Source organism: Excalfactoria chinensis, chromosome 1 (assembly GCF_039878825.1).
Source record: "Excalfactoria chinensis isolate bCotChi1 chromosome 1, bCotChi1.hap2, whole genome shotgun sequence".
Classification (NCBI taxonomy): domain Eukaryota; kingdom Metazoa; phylum Chordata; class Aves; order Galliformes; family Phasianidae; genus Excalfactoria; species Excalfactoria chinensis.
The window spans coordinates 109,214,046-109,234,981 of record NC_092825.1 but is presented as its reverse complement, the minus strand read 5'-3'; the positions used below and the strand labels follow the sequence as shown (position 1 = coordinate 109,234,981).

The 20,936-nt window shown below is 35.1% G+C and overlaps 1 protein-coding gene across 18 annotated transcripts in view; it reads right to left on the bottom strand.

Moving 5' to 3' along the window:
* Nucleotides 1-20,936, bottom strand: part of DMD (dystrophin) — a 1,110,121-nt gene that overhangs the window by 248,222 nt on the left and 840,963 nt on the right. For all 18 annotated transcript variants that reach the window (XM_072349305.1, XM_072348356.1, XM_072348443.1 and 15 more), the window contains 2 exons: nucleotides 11,357-11,568; nucleotides 6,114-6,268 (listed from right to left, as the gene is read on the bottom strand). In XM_072349305.1, the coding sequence (XP_072205406.1) occupies nucleotides 6,114-6,268; nucleotides 11,357-11,568 (367 nt within the window). The remainder of the gene's footprint in view (nucleotides 1-6,113; nucleotides 6,269-11,356; nucleotides 11,569-20,936) is intronic.

Genomic DNA, 20,936 nt, shown 5'->3' with positions numbered 1-20,936 from the left:
TCAGGCTTTTGAAAGCACTGCACATCCAAGACTTTCCTCTCACAAAACAAGCTTTGGTACCCTCAGTTGACTTTGCATCTTGGATCCGCATAGCGGTGGCAGTGCTATAGAAGTGCAGGCTGCTGAGAGGAAAACAAGGTAAGGTGAAAATTAGAATGTAACCAGTCAAGATGACTTTCAAGAAGTTAGCTTCAAACAGCATTTACGTCCTTCTATATATTATCCTATAAGCAGCTGAAATGTCATCATTTGTACAGGTACTGTGAAGAAAAAATGATAGAACAATGCTAAGTGATGCAATTGCTGACAAACTTGAGATTGTATTTTCTATGTAAATATTTGTTTCAGGGTGTAGGCAGTTAGTAGACTGCCTTTCACACAGGTAACCTATATTTTGTCTATCATCATAAAACAATCCTTCTCCCTAAATATCTGTATTTGGTTTAATCTTTAATATTTGTAGAAATGCTGAGGGGTGATATTTAACACAGTAAAACATGAAACAGTGTTTTACAGGAACATTAACAATTGAAGGGAAAAAAGCAAAAAATACCTTAATCCTTTATCTTTAAAGATACTAATATTTTAAACACAAAAGTCTAAATATTTTCACATGACAAGAAGGTAATAAAGACTTGGCAAATTTCAGAATTTACCAACATTAGAAACTGCTGGAGAGAAGCTTTGGGGAAGCACAAACTGCTACACTGAGGAAAGCAGGCAAATTAGTTTCACAAAACTGAAAGGAGTTCAGTATGTTTTTGTCTGGATTGAATGCCTTTTATAAGCAAACAAATAACAACAATTAAAAAAAAAACAAAAACAACACACAACTTAGTTTCTCTTCATATTCAACAGAACTGTCAACAGGGCTACATTACTTCTTGAGATATGAGGATGTATAAAATTATGTACCCTTTAGCACAATATTGGATGCATTATCTGAGACTGCAAAGTCTTGCTTTCATTTAACATGGTTTCTTCTATGGACCGAATGAAAGAATTTAAATTCTTATAGAATCAAAAATAAGCAAAGATCTCAAAGACATGTATGTGGCAAAACCCTAAGCTGAAATTTATTTTCTTAAATTACAAACTGGATCAATATTAACATGTACTATCAAAGTCTCTTACAAAACAAAAGAATTGCCCTACAATTGCAATGCTTTCCACCAGTTTTTGCAGATTTAAATTATAATCTATTGTTAAGCTGCTGTGGATAACAAATTTTGGCATGACATACTGGTTATAAAATTAATGTAACTACTTTCTTGAGTCTCACAAATTGTTTCAAAGACAATAAAAAAACTATCAATATGAAGAAAAAATAAATATTAGCAATTGTGGCTAGTTCAAAATCAGGATATCTACCTGGGACACTTGATCGATATCTTGTTTATCGGTGGTCTTATGTTTGTATAGATTTCTCGCTCAAATTCACAATAATACAGCTCCATAGCCAGAACAACTACAGGCACAGAAGTACAGGCAAGGTTCTCATGGTCACTAATATTCTTCATTTAGTTGTTTCACTGCACTCAAATAATGTGTGTCTGCACAAAGAAATTTAAAAGCTGTTCATGCCCATGGAATTACACTGATTTTAGGAATGCAGATCAACCCTCAAAACAGAGGAAGAATGGAAAGAAAACTACTGAGCTGGCTTGAAGCATCTAGAAGAAGGATATGTTAGTTTTTAAAAATAAAGGTACAATAATTCTTTCTTATCAGCAATCCAAGCCTAAATGAACAAATGATAACCTCTTCAGAGATGTCCTCCCAGAAGGTAACAGTGCAGGTACACTGTATAGCTCTCCAGTAGAAGAGTCAAGCTGTCTCTCTAAATATCCATTGTACATGTATTTTTATATGTACATATACAAATGTACATGAACATGTTTATATCATCTTCACAGCTCATGTACTGTAGTAGGGTAAAAAAAGATACTTTTTATAGTTTGACTGACGTGTGCATCCTGTCTCATCCCAGGAGCCAGAAAAGCATCTTAAGCAGCAAAAGCCAGTAAACACGTGGCAGGCAGCCAGAAGTTCCATTGACATTGAGGATGGGAACTTGCGGAAGATACAAATATTTGAAGGTGCCTCTTACACAAGTGATGGGTTGGAAACCTAAGCAATTATCATAGTACGTACGCAATTATCATCATAATATATGCTCCATATAAGAAAGATATAAGTACCTTTTCAGTTTAATATTAAAGTTAGTGAAATTTATATGCATTTGGTGGATTCCCAGGAAAGGAGCAATTTTAAGCATGTTTTTATATTTTATACAATTATTCACATAAAATATGTGCTCACAAATGAAGGAAGCAACACAAAAGTACCATAACGCAAATTTTCACGTATAGTAAATGAATAATAGCTGTTTTCTTCATTGTGCCATTTTCTCTTGAGAACACTTTAGTGCTATTTGTTATATTTCAATGTTATAAAACAAAACAGTAAGTCTAAGGGTAAACATTCAGCAATCAGCTGCAAATCTATTTAAGCAAAACAAAACACAAGCTGGCAGATGTTGCCTTAATGACTTAAAAACTTGCTTTGGCTGAACTATTGCCAATAGGCAAAGAGCAACACTGCTGCAGCTTGCCTGCCTGTTGTTCTACTGATCTGGTACACGGGAAGGAGGGTTTACACTTTACACACCAACACTCAGTTTTCACAGAATCACAGAATTTTTCAAGGTTGGAAAAGACGTAGAAGATCATCTAGTCCAACCATCACCAATACTTCCCAGCTAAATCATATTCCTCAACGCAACATCCAAACGTTTCTTAAACACTCCTATGGTCGGTGACTACCACCTCCCTGGGCAGTGCATTCCAATGCCTGACTACCCTTTCTGAGAAGTAATACTTCCTAATGTCCAGCCTGAACCTCCCCTGTCGCAGCTTGAAACCATTCCCTCTAGTTCTATCACTGTCTACACGAGAGAAGAGGCCAACCCCCAGCTCACCACAACCTCCCTTCAGGAAGTTATAGAGAGCTATAAGGTCTCCCCTGAGATTCCTCTTCTCCAGGCTGAACAATCCCAGCTCCCTCAACCGGCTCCTCATAAGGCCTGTGCTCCAGACCCCTCACCAGCTTCGTAGCCGTCCTCTGAATACGTTCCAGGGCCTCAATGTCTTTCTTGCAGTGAGGGGCCCAAAACTGAACACAGTACTCAAGGTGCGGCCTCACCAGTGCTGAGTACAGGGGGACAATTACCTCCCTGTTCCTGCTAGTAACACTGTTTTTGATGCAAGCCAGGATGCCGTTAGCCTTCTTGGCCACCCGGGCACACTGTTGGCTCATGTTCAGCCGAGCATCAATCAGTACCCCCACGTCCGTTTCCTCAACACAGTCCTCCAGCCACTCCACCCCAAGCCTATAGCGTTGCCTGGGGTTGTTGTGGCCAAAGTGCAGGACCCGGCATTTGGTCTTGTTGAACCTCATCCCGTTGGCTTTGGCCCAGTTCTCCAGCCTATCCAGATCTCTCTGTAGGGCCTCGCTACCCTCAGGCAGATCGACACTCCCTGGCAAACCACATCAAAACAGACTGATACACATCAATTCTTTTCAAAAGAAAATATGCACAAAATAATTCGGTCATTTGAATTAAGACCATTTGAAACAAAATTCAGCACATGAATAAGCACTGATAAAATTATTTCTAAAAATATCTGAAACATGGCCAAAACTATTTGGAATATATTTCTACATCACTACCAGGTCACTGAATGACCAGAGTATTACCTACTCGTGGTCTAGATGAAATACTCAGTGATATATCTGAAATTGTTGCATACTCAGCTCAACGGAGCTAACTTCTTGTAGCCTGTGATAAACATGTCAAATTCTTTTACTCAGAGCAAATATAACTTTATAGATTAAAAACAAACAAAACAACAAACTACCCAAAAAACATCAAGACAATCTGTTGAGAGCTGAAGTGAAAAGGGAGAAAAACAAAACAAAACAGGACAACATCAAAATACAACTATTAAATTAGCATTTAAATCATCTGAAGACCCACAGAGACCATCTTCTCTTTCCATGGAGCTACTTAACAAAACATCTTTAGATGTTCTTTCAGGACCTCACTCAGGAGCTTCTCCATGACAAAAAAGATTGAGTACTGTTTGTTACAAAACTGATAAATCCGCAGGTTCAGAAGGGCTCCCAAGTTCAAGCTTTTGGAAAACTTCAGTTTGGTCCATGTTTAACAGCTCTTAATGAAAGTCTTCAGAAAAGCTTATCAACTAATGTTTGCAGCCTCATTTGTCAAGTTCCCAAATCCTGGGAAATCTTGGAAACATTATACATAAAACTCTTAATTTAAGTATTATAAGGGTAGCAAAGTATAGTAAGCAAAACCTACAAAATCCTAGTTTTACAGTTAAATCTACAAGCTTAATCCTACTGTCTTGTACTTCTTAATAAGAAATGCCAACTCAGACATCTAAGCAGCTCTTTTTTAAGTCATGAAATGTTTACTCCAGTAATTCATCAAACACACAAGCTGTGAACAACTCTGGGTTTTGAAAAAACTTGCAAGGAGTCTCTTGAAGAATTTGTAATCTCTGTTAGCCTATGGTACTCAGCTGATTGCATGCAACAATAGCAATTAGCACATTAAAGAAGCATGAGGCAGACTTGCATCTGTGCTTGAACCATCAACAGACTTACAGATGCCTTCCTTGCTATAATTGCTACCTGAGCAACCACTGCAGCAACAGCTAGAGTTGGCCTTGAGAAGCACAAAGCTATCTCACCAAATGACAGCTATAGTTCTACACAGAGGCAAAAACAATTCCCTCAATTCTGACATCTAACCATTCCGACTCACTTTACCTACTCATGGGGAATAGTTTGGAGCATGAGATATCCACTCTTTCTCATGTAGGAAACCATCCATCCAGTTTCTTACGCTGCAGATAGTAAAATACTTTATTTTTCAAATATAACTACCAGCAATAAGGCTAAAATGGCTACTGCTATTTTACATAGGTGTATATATAAATATAAGCTATATAACATATAGCTTGTAGAAATACAATAAAGACAAGCAAATATTCACTAAATGCTTACACTAATTTCCCTGTTTATTATTATATATTTTTATATATTTTTTTAACCGTTTCTCATTTAAACAGGTTTTTAAGTCAGTTGCAAGCCTGCTTTAGAAAAAAATGCTGCTAAGTGGCTCATTCATACACATATATTGATCTCATAAAAAATTGGTGTGAATAAATTTTGTAGTCATCAGTGACTTAAATAACATCCATTATGCAAGATCTTCTGAACTTATTATATATTTAAGGAAATAACTTTTCTGGCTTTCTTGATAGACTTTAATTAAAACATATTAAAAACTAACATAGTTTTAGTTTCAGTTATAAGCTAATCCAAGATACAAAACTCATTAAGACATCTTAATTTTTATGTATCTTATCCAGTGTACAATTATATAACCCCCTTTTTACTACTACAGTGAAAGTCATTTTTTATTGAGGAGTATTCTGATTTTATAGATTGTATATTGGATGATCCACGATTTGGTGACAAGCTGAAAAAATTGCTTTTAGTAAGGAATTGCTATCTACATGAAACACTGCAAGACTGTGAAATGTAATCAAGAATGTGATCAAGGATCTAATAAAAACTTCTTGACTATAGATTTGCTTCAAAGCTTCAGGATAACATTTCTACTTTGTGCCAGCTTCAATAGGATATGTCTGTAATTTTCAGACCCAGTTCATGACTCCAACAATATCACTGTAGTGATTGTGATGCAAAGATAGTACATTGAAATACGTTGCACTTCATTTTAAATGGTTAAAATATATAATCTACCAACTGAAGTTACCTGGCAAGTGTTTACAGAAGAGGAGAATTGAAAGGAGGCAAATGTTATGTGAGACAATTAACTGGCATTCCAAAGACACACGTCTACAAAATACGAAAGAAGAACTGTCGTCATTCTTTACCTTTCTAACTGCATCCATGCCATTTTCAAAACTTTTATTGACAATATTCTCCAACTAAAGCTGGACAGTGAATGTCAGTGAATTTTATTATCAAACCTAATAACAGAATTTATGTCCTACCTCTTATTGATTGTAGCCCATGTTGCATTAATGTTATCTGTCATCAGTTCTACTTTTCTGGTGTCATCTGCTGAATAATCGTGGAGCAGCTTAAGTGCCACGTCATTCACCACTTCTATATTCATTTGCCATTGTCGTATTTCTTTTGAAAATTGCTGAAAAACGAAAAAAAGAAAAAAGGATAAAACTCAGAATTATTTAAAACCATTACACACGTACTATGAATTCAATGGAATAGGAGATGGGTAATACCACCAATATAAAAAATAAAAGAAGGACTTCCACAGGACTGATAGCTAAGGTTAGATTCTTTTTATTTATTTATTTATTTTTAATTACTTTTTCTTTTTTATTTCAGTTATAAGACAGCAGGACAGATGCTAGTCTCTGTGGGGATTAAGCATCAGAAATACTATATGTCAAATAAAACATGGAAGCTCAAATTGATAAAATTTAGAATGCTGATTGTTCTTTTATGCAAATGAATGTATGGATGCATTATTATTCCTTCTACCTGTGATACTGAAGAACACTGTGATGGAAAATATAATGAAATAATATTCTCCACCTAATTTTCTTCTTTATAATGTGACATAATACTAAAGTTTTAATAAATAATGCCAATGCTTTCACATTTATTTCTTTGTAATGTATTGTCTTAATGTTTTGTTTATGTAATTAGTGCCATCTACTGGAATGACACTAAATCTGCAGTAAAGCAAAATTCAAATGGAACGCCTAATATCTTTAGAATGCTAATTTATGATTTTTACCATTGAAATAAGCTTTTTAGATTTTAAACATTCATTCCTTTCTTTTCTCTCTGCCCTCTCCTGTTCATCTTCTCCTTTCTGCCCTGGTTCTTTCACCTGGGCCAGCTGCCTTGCTGCAGCAGCAAGCCAGGAAATCCAGAATACACTTTCAGCCAGAAACCAGATTTTGTGCATTTTTACTGTTAGCCATTTTCCTCACAGAAAATTTCCATATAAATGCACTGAAGCCATGTATTCAATCCATAATGTGTAACAGCAAAATGAAAGAGAAAAAAGAATCAGTGTTTTACTTGTACTTCTGTAATAGGCAAATCTACAACTAAGAAATCAATGGGACAATGCAAATGAAAGGAGACTGTTGAATTTGCCAGTAGAAGCACTAGGTTGCATGTAAAAAAAGTTGCTATTACCAAGACATGGTGGGACCACTCCCATGACTGGAGTGCTGTGATAGATGGATGCAAGCTCTTCAGAAGGGATAGACAAGAAAGGGTGGTGGTGTGACCCTTTAGATTAAAGAATGTTTTGATGTTGAAGAGCTTGGGGTTGGGAATGATAAATTAGAGGATCAGAGGGAATGGGACCAGATGTCGGCTGTAGGGGCAACATTTTGGTGGGGTTCTGTTATAGACTGCCTAAATCAGGAGGAAGAGAAGGATGTGGTACTCTATGACCAGCTTGAGGAAGTTGCGTGATCGCCAGCAGTTGTTCTCTTGGGTGACTTCAACTTCCCTGATATATGTTGGAAACATAATACAGCTCAGAGGAAGCAGTCTAAGAGGTTTCTGGAGTATGTGGATGATAACTTCCTTATGCAGATGGTACAAGAGCCTACCAGGGGTGGTGCCCTGCTACTACTTCTTTCTAGCCAGAACATTTCATCAGATTGACTGTCCACTGCTTTACAAAGAAGTTTCCTCAGCATTTTTTTTTCTGTATTGTAAACTAATGGCTAGTAAATTTTACTTTGAAAATAAGTTTTGTCCAGTTCTATGTAATGTTTACAGCCTTATACAACATTCTAAACCCAGTTTTGCAATAAAAATACAGAAAGATCAATTACATGGCTATTTCCAAAAGCAGTGATTATCATCATTAACTTCAACGCTAATCTTGATGTTACAAGACCAGATCATCACTTAGGAAAGAAATTACTGATATAGAGCTTTGTGACAGAAACAATTTGGATTTTCTACTTTACTGGAAATTGGTATGTAATTTTTCACCAACATTGATGAGCATACACCCTTTTTCAGCTCTTCGTGCAAACACCCGAGAACAATGTGTCAAGGTAAATGGTTTAACTGCCTGTCCTATCAGACTCCCATAAAATTCGGTCTTACGTAACTGTAAGGATTTTTTAATTTATTTCTTTTTTAATAATTGAATTCATGGCATTTTTTGATATCAAACTAAGACAGAAAATGAAAAAAACCCACAACATTAGTCCTTAGCAAATTAGCTCTGAGCTAACTTCTATCTCAAAGGAATCATAGTTTTAATTAGCAGCTACACTGTCTGTAGTTCCTTTCCTTTTAAACATCAGTAATGAGTGTGTCAAATTCTATTATAAACCATCACTGGGCAAATATAAGCTAGTTAAAGATTTTAGTTTTATGCTGGAATTGTAATAAATAAATAAATAACCAAAGGACAGGTGTTGCTGAATTTACTCATATATAAGGATGTGCTACAGAAAAGCATTAACACAAACACTGACTTAGAGTTCACCTAGAGCAGAGGATAATTTTGCATTGACTAATCTGTCTTTAGGCAAACCTATAATGTCTAACAAAACCCAGAACACTTGGTGACTACTTTCTCATGTGAAAATTGTGCAGAGATACAAAGCTGACAAAATGAATATTCCAAAGAATTCATTTAAGGTTCACACTGACATCTCTCTTTCTCTCAATAGAAATTAATAAAATGACAGCTTTGTTTTCATCAGTGTAACAGCAAGCCAAAACACAGCGTATGTACTCTACTTATTCAGGGGACATCAAAATATATGTCTGGCACAGAAGCCTGGAAAGCATTTATTCTGAGGATCTGATATACTTCAGGGTCCTTCAGTTTTGGTTCTGGTAGACAGAAGAAATATAAAGCTGTTAAATTCAAATAAGATTTCAGTTTTGCTCAGAATTCATGACCCCTTATCTTGAGCATGAACACAACAGCTGATGGTGTCACATTTGAGAAGCTTTCATAAGGGAATCGACACAATAGGAATTATTGGCAGACAAAGATAATTCCTCTATGAGGGCTTGTGAAAAGAAAAAAAAAAAAAAAAGGATTAAAAAAAAAAAGAAAAAGAAGAAAAAGAAGATTCTCTAAGACAAATTTGAATATTTTTCAGGCTTGTGGAAAATCAAACAAAAGAACACATGCCTGGAACAGTAGAGCTTGTGGATGTTTGTACTTTCATAAGGGCAAAGCAAATTAAGTTGAGGACTGCCCATGAGCCTGATCACCTTTAACAACTACATTATAATTACAATCTAATATCTGTAACTGTACACAGCATGTAACATTAAATTCATACTGGGAAAGGAATGGCATAAGATACTGATATCCTGACTGCTGTTTCTCTTTTCAGAAGTGAAAAGAATTTGCAGAATACCCTTTCAAAAACTCTGTTCACACGGAGATACATTCTATTAATGAGTGTACAAGTATACTTTTTCTACCAAGAGATGGAGGAGAAAAACAGCATCTTTTTTTTCTCTCCTTCACTAAGTTTTTAAAAAACACTCCATGATTTTTCATAAGGCACACACACTCATGAGCCTCCTGTAAACCTCATATATGCTTGTTAAGAAAAAGTACACATGTAATTCATCTCTAAAATAACACTGTCAATCATTTAGTTATCATTTAGTTATGTAATTTGTGTTTAAGACCTAAGGCACTTCACACAGTGAGATATAAGACCGTCTGTAGAAAACAGCTGTACTTCTTTTAAATAATCATGTCTCTGCTGAGGTTGGCCATTGTCAAAGCTTTTTTTTTCTTTCCTTTACTTTCTTTCTTAAACAAAACACCAGGCAGAAGCCTGAACTCTATCTCTGCTGAAAGACAGAGAGTTCTCAGTGCTGAATGACAGTAGCATACATAATCTCTAACTCTTTACAGTACATTAGTGATTGTCGTTCTTCACCATAATCCAACCATCACAAACAATGACCTTTATGGTATAATCTTAAAGAAGAAAACCACTTCCCAGTTCAAAAGCAAAATGATGATGAAAGTCTTTATGCTTCGTACAGGAAAAAAAAACAAAAACAAAACAAAACAAAACAAAACAAAAAAAAACACAAGAGAAAAGTAGCTGATTTTGTATCTACTTCTAATATCAGAAATGTAATGACTAACTGAGACTAACTGATGATTAAGAATACCAACCATGGAGTTACACACATGGGAGCAAAACCAGGTGATGTGTACTTCACACCACTGTACTTCACAGTGGTATAACACTGTTAAAGGAATAAGGCAAAAAAAGACTGATGAACTCCACCAACTTTATCCAAATGCCTGAGTGCTAGGAGTTAAAATAATAAAAATAATACCAGGTCAGAAGAGTAGAACATATCAGAAAATATTTGTGTAACTATTCTCCCGAATAACTAAAAGGTAATGTTCCATTAACATGAAGGCAGAACTCAGGTTAAAAGGCTATTCAACTGGTTGGTTTCAATCTTGTTTTCCCCAAGCAGAAAATGAGATATTATTAATCTGAAACAGCTGTTCTTAAAATTTATTCATGAGAAATGTCACCAAAGTATGACTATTTTGTTAACAAGAAACTTTAAAGCTGATGCAACATTTAGGGTTTATCTGCATTGCCTGAGGTATAGTTCAGCTAACTAAGTTAACTGAGGTGAATATTTTCAATACCTAAAAAGTGACAATATATTCACCAAAGCCATAAAATTAGCTGTTTCAGATTATTTGCAATTAATAACCTGCCAAGATTGAATTTAGCGAAATTATTTTGTATCAAATCATAAAACACTTGATTTTAAAAAAGCTAGTTTCTTTTTTTTCCTTTTCTTTCCTACTTTTAACTACCTCCCGACAACCTATACAACTTCCTTGTCAATGTAGACAAAAATGACAATATTACAGAGTCCCCAGTTTGCAGTACCAGGGCCTCAGAAAAAGTCTGGTGAGCAGAACAGATGAGAAATACTTTTTCTGCAGAAGAAGAGGTTTTATTTCTGCAAGATTAACCAGCTATTTTCTATGACTTACAAGACCAATTTCATTCAAGAAGTATGTGACATACATTTGGAAATTACTTTCTTACTAAATTCCTGTTGAAAATGGGAAGGGACAATGGACTTGTCTTAGAGGTGTCTTACAGGACATCTGCTTTAACAATCTAACCAATGCAAGCAAAAGTACTTTCAATCATCTATCAATATTTTGATTATTTATCTTAAATTCCTATTTCTTAATACTGACCTTAAGCTCAGTGTTCTGCTTTTTCAGAGCTTCCACGGTATAGGAAATGTCTTTCCATGACTCAAGCTTTGCTTTTGCTTGTTCAAGAACCTGCTCAGCTTCTTGTTTAGCTTCTAGCCACTGTGTTGAATCTTTTTGCATCTCATGAAGCTGTTGTCTTCGGCTTTGGAGGTATCCATGCACATCATCCCACTGGCTCTGTATCTTTTCAACTGGTGAAACATAAAAGAAAAAAGAAAAGCAAAAGTTGAGTAGCTTAAAAACCTTTTTTTTTTTTTTTTTTTTTTTTTTTTTTTTTAGAACAGAGTAAACATTTCTGGAAGTTACCATACTGAAGAGCTCTTGTACTTTTCAACTGTGACTGCAACTAAGTTCAGTTTAAAAGGAAGAGCGGATAAACTGCTGTGGACCCCAGAGTATGATACTATGGTGAACATTCTGTGTTTTGACGCATATTAAGACAAAAATGCCTGGCTCATGACTCAAACAGCATTAAGAAACTCAGTCACATTTGAGAGGTAAGAACAGCAATCAACTTTAATTCTTACCAAACGAACTCAAGGCTTAATAATTTTGAAAAGCAAGCCCTTTAGGGACTCCAGTAATTTTGTATTAAGATTTATTGCAAGATATAATTAATGGTTACACTTTCCTAATTCATTAAGGCAAATGTTAGCAGACTGCAAGGGCTGTCTAAAACACTATTTGAAAGAAATGTGATTGTGGTGAACATAATAATCACTAGTAGCGTAGCAAATCTGCTAGTTAAAGCACAAGGGGACCTAGTCTTCCAAAAAGACAATGTAACAAAAAATAAAATAAAATAAAATAAAATAAAATAAAATAAAATAAAATAAAATAAAATAAAATAAAATAAAATAAAATAAAATAAAATAAAATAAAATAAAATAAAATAAAATAAAATAAAATGCACAAGGGCTTCGTTCTACAGGAAGAAATAGTTGCTTTGTTTAAAATCTACAGAATTTTCCTGAGATTAGTCAGCATGAAATTATTTTCTTTAAGACTCCTTCACTACACTAAAAATTCACAGATCTTCCAGAGTAGGGAACAGAGATTCCTAGAATACTTGAAAGCAAATGAAATCATTGAACCAATACTGCATCATAGATCCAACACTGCATCTCACATTGCACAGCTGATTCTGGAGGCTAAAGACTCAGGGGATGAGAAATGCTTCAGCAGGGAAAGGAGAGCTCCGCCTATTGGTGCTCTTAATCTTTTTCAGGAAGAAGGGATAGAGATCTCTGTAGGGACTCAGCTTAGGGAAGGAGAAGAGAAATGGTCAATATCCCCTCCACAAGTCTGGGGAAAAAGTCTGTGAGTAAGCACATGTGGCAGCATGTTCAGATCAAAGGAAATGCAAAACAAAATGAGGAAACAGAATGGGATAAATGAAGCACAATCAGACACGCCAAGAATAGCCTGAATGGTGGATAGTGTATTTTTGCTATAACCTTCAGCATATACCTTAAACAACAAAGAAACTGTGGTCTAAAGGAAGGGTGTATAACAAAGATGTTCTGGAACTGCTTAAATATAATTTTGATGTCATGGCTAGAGCATGAGGCTCAAGGGTTTTGCTGAGCATCTAGGGGGGAAAAAATAACTGTTTCACAGCCAACCAATTTCTTTCAGATAATTACTCCAGCTCCTTCCCTGTTACACACTGAGACGTACAGTATGTCAACTTGTGATTCTTGACAACATGGAGAATTTTGACATCAGAGCACAAAAACAGAGCTTATTGTAGTTGTTCATGAGATAACTATAAAAATCACACTTATTTTTGCTTCATTATTAGTTTGTTCAGTTTTTTTTAAGAGTTGGATTAAAATTGTTGCAGAACTCCCTCAGAAGAAAACTGAGTCTACAACTATATTAATTTATTAAAACAGCTATTCTAAATAAGAAATGCTTGTGTTTCTAATCAATGCAAAATCAATACATTTCTAGATGGATACAATACCCATAGATTTGTATCCAAGTAACATATATCATCTGTCTGTTTTTAGGGACTGCAGTTCTCTCAGCACGTCTGAGTTTTTCATCATGTACCATGGTCCTGAGACTACCATGAACAATTCTTCCACTCATGACGGGGAATAAGGCTGTGTCATGAAAAATGTATTCAGGACATGTCAGGAGCCAATTTACACAAGTGATTGAATAGACTTGCTCTAACTCTCTGAAACTCATTTCCTTGTGAAACACTTGGGTTACCCCCCACAAAAAGGAGGGAAAATATAACATCTGATATTTAACATAGTGTTTTAAATACGTACAATTATATATAATCATATATAACAGCTTTATAATGCAAAGTAATTTTGTTTTATTAGATATTTGAAATAAAGAATTCAGGAATTTACTAGGTTGTCTGAACAAAATCAAGTTAACAACTTCCTTTTCTCGAACCAGTGAATGACTAAAACATTTAACAATGCATTACAGTTGAACATAAACACATCATAATGCCCACAGAGCTAATCTGGCCATTCTAAGATAGACTATACCAAATAGTGAAGTACTACAGAAGTCAAAATATACTGAGATAATTTATTAGAGAAAGGTCTATGACAACAGTTTTTAATTTACTGTAAAATCCAAATCTCTTCGCTATTTTAAGTCCATTTCTACTAAATGATACTCTCACTGGGATGCGGACCCTCAGTCTGTCTTTGAATAATTAAAAAAACAAGCACCACTAAAGCTGAAAATATTATCATTCACTTCCAAAATGTATTGAAAACCTGTGATTTGAATCAGTGTTTATTCCGAATACATATATACTGCTCCTGTGTATACTCTCTAGTGGATTTTTTTTTACACAGAAGGAAATACTGATTGCAGATTTATGCCAAATGAAAATCTGAAACCCAGTCTATGTTGTCTTAGGACTGATCCCAGCAACCTTCAAACTGCTCACCATCAGTCAGACTTACTGACTGCAAAGGAAAAGGATCAGAGAAGTGCTATTCAAAAGGTTGCTGGAGCAGTTATTCAAGAAGCGCACACTGCTGGCTCATGTCCAGCTCCTTGTCCAGCAGGACCCCCAAGTCTTTCTCCACAAGGCTGCACTCAAGGGGCTCTTCCACCAGTTTGTATAAAATCCTGGAATTGCCCCAGCCCAAGTGCAGCACCCTAAGCTTGACCTTGTTCAACTTCATTAGGTTCACATGGGCCCACTTTTCCAGATCCCTCTGGATGGCTTCCTTTCCCTCCAGTGTACCGACTGTACCACTCACCTTGGTGTCATCTGCAAACTTGCTGAGAGTGCAATGAATACCAGCATCTATGTCATAGATAATCTAGCTAAAAAAGTAAGATTTGGCCAGAAAGAGTAACATAATTACTCTTATTTTATCTTAAATCACAACAGAATACTACTGAACTCAGACACTGATTTTTATATTTTATAGCAGAGATCACTGAACCCACATACAATGATGACTACACAATGAAAACATCCAGATAGACAAAAACAATTTGGTTCCATGTGCATTATTAAAACCACTGTAGTACAAGGATGTGGAATTATAAGTAACTATATCAAAAGGCTGTTTTCCTGAAGTCTAAAGCACCTCGGTTTATGCTGCTCATATCACTTAAAAGCTGTCTTCAACATTTCAATATTTAAATCTCTTTTTTACTATGGCAAACCAAATTTGCCATAATGCCAAAATGGATATTTGTACCCAAATTTCTTCCTCATTAATTATTTAACTAATTTTGGAAACAGCACAGTATTTTTATTGTAAAAGTTATTATTCAAAATTATCTCAAGAAGATTCCTAGTTATTCAGCATAGTATTCCTTTACCAACCAATCTGCAAGGGGACAATCCGAAAAACAAAAAAAAGCATTTTGTTCACAGACTTAAGGAAATAATTTAAATTTGTTTTATCAATCTATGTTGCCATTATTTGAATTTATAAACAAAACATATTTCATGAGTAACAAATCTAAATTGAGTATCAGAATAAATAAAAAAAAGTGTATACACATTTGTAAACTCAATAGAACACACAGTAGTACTCACAGTATGCTTACACAAGCCTGTCAAACATCTTGCTAATAAACTGTCCAAGATAACATATTATACAAATTAAATCTTGGGGGATCTTTTCCACATCAGGCTATTTCAAAACCATATTTTTCCTAAACACAGTGCTCCAGCTGAAGTCCTCATTTTACTTGATTCACACAAGATTTGCACTTGCTTACAAGAAAAGCACCCCAGCAGGGCTTGCTCCAGCTGCTCCAAGTCCAACACTAAAGTTCCACAGATGATTAAGTAATTTCAAGGCAGTTATTATATTTTTCATCACTACTGTTCACTAGCTGTTCAACAGTGACTATGACACTAAGGTGGGCAAAAAACATTCTGATGAACTATCAGCAAGCTTAGTAAGCCAGTAGAAGTAAGAATAAAGCAAAAAGCAAACAACAACAACAACAAACATTTTAAGCATTTATTTCACAATCTGGTTATCACTGATTTAGGATATGGAGGGAAAAAACGATCTTGGTGAAGAAGGCTACTGACTTAAGATTCAATTTTGTATATTTACAAGACTTTGTTACACTTTTGTTTAGTAAAGAAGATCAAGCAGAGAAACAACAAACAAAAATAAACTGTGCTTTCTCTGTTAAGAATTTCTTGTACTGATGAGATGAATATAAATTTGTTCCCTGAGAGTTTATTCTGTTGTTTTTAATACAACAGCAGAAGAAACAGCAGAAAAGGAATGTGAGAAAAAGATGTTTATCACAGGATAAATAACATTCATGTTACATGTACATTATATTTAATCTATGCAAAGATTAAAAAAGGCAATCTTTCCAAAGCAGTTAGATAAGTACATTCAATCCACAATTAAACAGAATTTACAAGTAGAAAGCTTTTTTTCTTGACCAACATATAATAATTCTAAACTGCACTCATTTTTATCTGGAGAGGAGTGGTTTTTTAAAAGCATTGTTGTCAATATATTGACATTTTCCTATAGAAGTGATATTTTTACTGTATTTTCATGCATTTCAAGGCTGGCAGAAGTAAGATGGTTGTGCAATCTGACCTCCTGCAGAACACTGCCATAGGGTAGTACAATTATGGACAGTTATAATTCATGCAACCAAAAGAAACTACTGAGGCACAGCTGAAAATAAAAATCTTTTCATATGCATCTGGGAGTGTTTCAATTTACTTATACTTTGCACCAATGATCATGATGAAGACATGCTCAGCTTGAAATCTAGCCAATCCTGAAAAAAGATTAATGAATAGTTCTGTATTTTTGTCATAATTTCCTGAATCATGTATTTTTTTTCCCTCTCCTTCATAGGAACAGGAAAGAAAAAGGAGTATTTATTATCTTCAAACTGAGTGGACTGAGTAGCCTTACAGAATAGGTTGCCACTGTTGAACAGAAAGAAAACAAGAGGAAGAAAAAAGTTTACATTCTTTACCAACTGTAATAACTTCAGTTGTCAGTGTAAGTATAGCAGGTTAGAAAAGTGGTGGATGAAGTTGTACTGCATTGACAAAATGTTGTGACAGAACTGCTTGCAGCCCTGTGTTATCTGCACAGTCATGACCACAAGCACAAGACATTACATGACACAGCACAGACTAGACAGCACTAGAAGACAGCAAGACATGTTATGAGGAGCTGAACTGGAAAGTGTAATAAGGAAGTGTCAGTAACATTAAAAAAACCTGAAAGTGTTTGAGCAGTACATGCTAAAAACTCTCCACACCCAATGCTGTTGTTGCTTATCCAGAATAAATACTACTTCAAAGTCATCAGTAAAAGTAATTTTTAAATGATATGCTATCCAATAAATTACTTATACATCTTCCAGGGTTTAAGTCCTTTCCAAAGTGGCTTTCAAAGGCAAGTATACATTTTAAGCATGTTCTTTGTATCTAAAATAATTCATCAACTTGGATTTATTTCTACTTGAGTTGCAGCCCCAGAATACACTTTTCTTTGAATTTCCAGATACTGGATTTTGAATTCCATCTTATTTCATATGCTTTGAACTAATCTACCTATTTTATTTTTTTTTCCCCCCACTTAAAGTTTACCTTATTTGAAACTTCTGCAGTTGTATAAAACAAAATCTTTCCAATCTTAAAAATTATGTGTGTGTTCTTAAAATCATAGAACGGTCTAGGTTGCAAAAGACATTAAAGATCTAGCACAATCATCAACCTGACATCTAGAACAACTTGATCTACTGAGTACTATCATTAAACCATGTAAATTAGTCCCATTTTTCTTAAATGAGAATGGGGACTTCATCACTTCCCTGGGCAGCCTGTTCCAGTGCTTCATCACATTCCCTGTAAAGAAATTCTACAAAATTTCCAAGTTAAACATCCCATGGCATAACTTGAGACATATTCCTTGCATGCTATCACTTGTCAGCTGAGAATAGAGACCAAAACATTCCTCTCTGCAATCTCTTTTCAGGCAGTTATAGAGAACAATGAAGTCACCCCTCACCCTCCTCCAGATTAAAAACTTCCAGTTCGCTCAGGGACTGCTCACAACTCTTGTTTTCTTGTCTCTTGAACTTGCTTTGTCACCCTTCTCTGCACACACTTAAGCAATTCAAAGCTATATCACTGTATGGAATTATGATCCAGGTGCAGCATCGGGCATTTAGCTTGTTGAATGCCATGTGAACGGATTCAGCCCAATGACCCAGCCTATCCACATCACCCTGCAGAGCCTTCAAGCAGATCAGCAATCTGCCTAACTTGGTATTGACTGCAAAATTGCTGGCTGATCCAGATCACTGATAAAAATGTTAAACAAAACTTGTCCAAGTACTGAGCCATGGGGAATGCCACTTTTCAAACATGATTTAAATTTTTCTTAACTTTTTTTTCTAAGTAAGTAAACTATCATTTATATTTCTTGAGAAGAACTTAAAGTTCTCCTTTTGTCAATTATTTCTTCTTGAAAGTGCTCCACCTACTCTTCTGCTGCCTTTCAGAACATGAGATATCAGACCTAAGTCATTGTCCTCAAGGAAATATTATTTAATAAACTCTATCATACAATATCCCTACACAAAAGGGTGTTGGCTCTGTTCTTATGAACAACTGCGACCCCTAGAGAGCAGCTGGTCTAACAAGGACATTTTGATGGTAGATGCAGAATCCAACTAGAATAATTTTAAAACATTTCTTTTTCAAATGCTGAAGTATTGAAGGAGTCACACAGTTGCAACATCTACCAACATGGTGCCTGTAGGCAACCACTATGGAGTGGAACTGGGTAGAGAGGAGTATGCAGTAGGGAACAGTTGGAGCCAGCCTACTCAGCAATTTAGACTTCATCTATTCTTAACTCTTCTTGTAAAGAGATACCTCTTTATAGATTCCTATAACTTCTTTTCAGATACTCATTAAAATCTTCCTTCTTAAATGTGGGCATTAAAAAATTATTGCAGTGCTTTGCTAAATATGAAAAAACACTAAGTGTGTTATCTAAAACATTGTATATATCTCTTAGTTGGTCAGTTATGTGATGAGAGGATTTAGCCAATAAACCAAAAAAATAATGATGGATTGGGAACATAGACTTTCTAGCTTAATGTGAAGTCTCTCATTTATTCCATCATAATCCCAGATGTTGCTTTTATGCACCACAAATCTATTAAAGTATTTGTAGAAAGATTATTCCTTGAGGTAATGTGTAATGCCTGATTAAAAACAAACAAAAAACCCTATGACTTCCAAAAAAAGTCAGGCATAACAGAAAGTATGTACACAAATTGAATTCCAAAATGAACAAGTGAATGAGTAACATGTCAGGAAAAGGAAAGAACTGAGCAAATCCTCTCTATTTCTGAGCAATATTCTAAACACTCATAAAAAAGGTTTTACAAGAGAAACCATGAAGCACTCAGAATCTTCTTTTTGGGGTGATGAAGAACAGTGAGAATGTACCGGAAAGAATTCCCAGGGTATGAAAGCCCTGGGAGAAAAAATGTTAACTTCTTTTATTTCCCAGAGGCTAAGAAAGATAAGCAGAAGGAAGAGTTAAACACATTTATACACTTAAAAAAAAAACAAACAAAAGAACAACAACAACAAAAACAAAACAACAAACATATACACACATATTCCTAATCTTCTTTTCTTGTTTGATAATTTTGTAGTACAATTATTTTCAGCTATTGTAAGTCTATAGTTCAACTTTGCTTCATTCAACTAGCGTAAACCTACTTTTATCTTAAAATCACTTCTGTTAACAAGGCTGTTTCCATATGATCAAACTAATGAAGGTCACTCTGTTCTTTTGGAAGTGTCAAATCAAACAGAATGAACTGAAAACTGTCAAGTGGTTTCCATTAAGCATGAAGTGAATAATTCTTCAGCACTGTGAAGCATGCTTTATACCTTGCTATATGGAGTGGGAGTTAGAAACCAAACAAAGCTGGTAGCATATCTAAAGAAATGAGTATTTTATAACAAGAAGTAAGCAACTTCTACGGCTGAGCAGTGAGGAGAGCATGCAGAAGATTATTATGTGGAAAATGGATGCTTCAAAATGCATTCACTGGACTGTCAAGTTCTGATGAAATTATTTATGCATACAACAGTTATCACCTTTCATATGCAAGTTTTCATAATACTTTTTTCCACTAATCGAAAAAGGGAACAGATCATGGTGTCCATGAAGTGGAAGGCCATTTGTTTACCATTTTTTAAAATGTTATGCAATCTGTAGAATTTTGATGTGAGAAATAAACAATCTCAAGAGAAGTAAGATTCATTAAGATTTAGAATGAAATAACAATGATTTAGAATGAAATAACAAACCTAAATGTAGCTCTGCTAGAAACTTAAAGAAAAAAAACAAAACACAAGAACCACAAAAATGTATAAGTATGTATGTATGTATGTATGTATGTATTTATTAGGGAGATGGATGTGCAGATTAAGGAATGATTAAGGGCTCTTCATTGCCATCAGGCCCTAAATAAGCTGGAAATTTATGAAAAGAATGGATTGCCCCAGCTGCCCCAGTCAGTCCTCTGGCCAGTCTGGTCCCACCACTCAGGCAGGATGCAGAATCTGAAGGAGGGTGCATGTGGACAAGCCACCAGGAGGTAATTACTATTTTTCTGCACAGGTTCAAATATTTATTTGATAGAAAAATATAACTTTTTAGAAACATTGTGCTGACTGAAAACCAGATGGTTCCCATGCTAGAGTGATTTCATTACCCCTCAGAATGTATGTTATGTTTGATTTCCTTTGCTGTATGCAGAAAATAGCAACTGTATGACTGAACTCCCACCTAATCATGTCTGATGTTTCTTAAAGCTTTTTCATGCAATTATGAAGATTCACTTCAGATTTAAAAATAATATTTGGAATGATGGAAGGAACCACAAAGAGAAGCTACAGGATTATGACTAATACGATTAATTATACGAGGAATATATAAATAGTCTAGTCACTACAGTTTTAAATGTATATCAAAGTTTCCAAAGAATTGAATAAATCATTACTGTCTCTCTTAAGAATGTA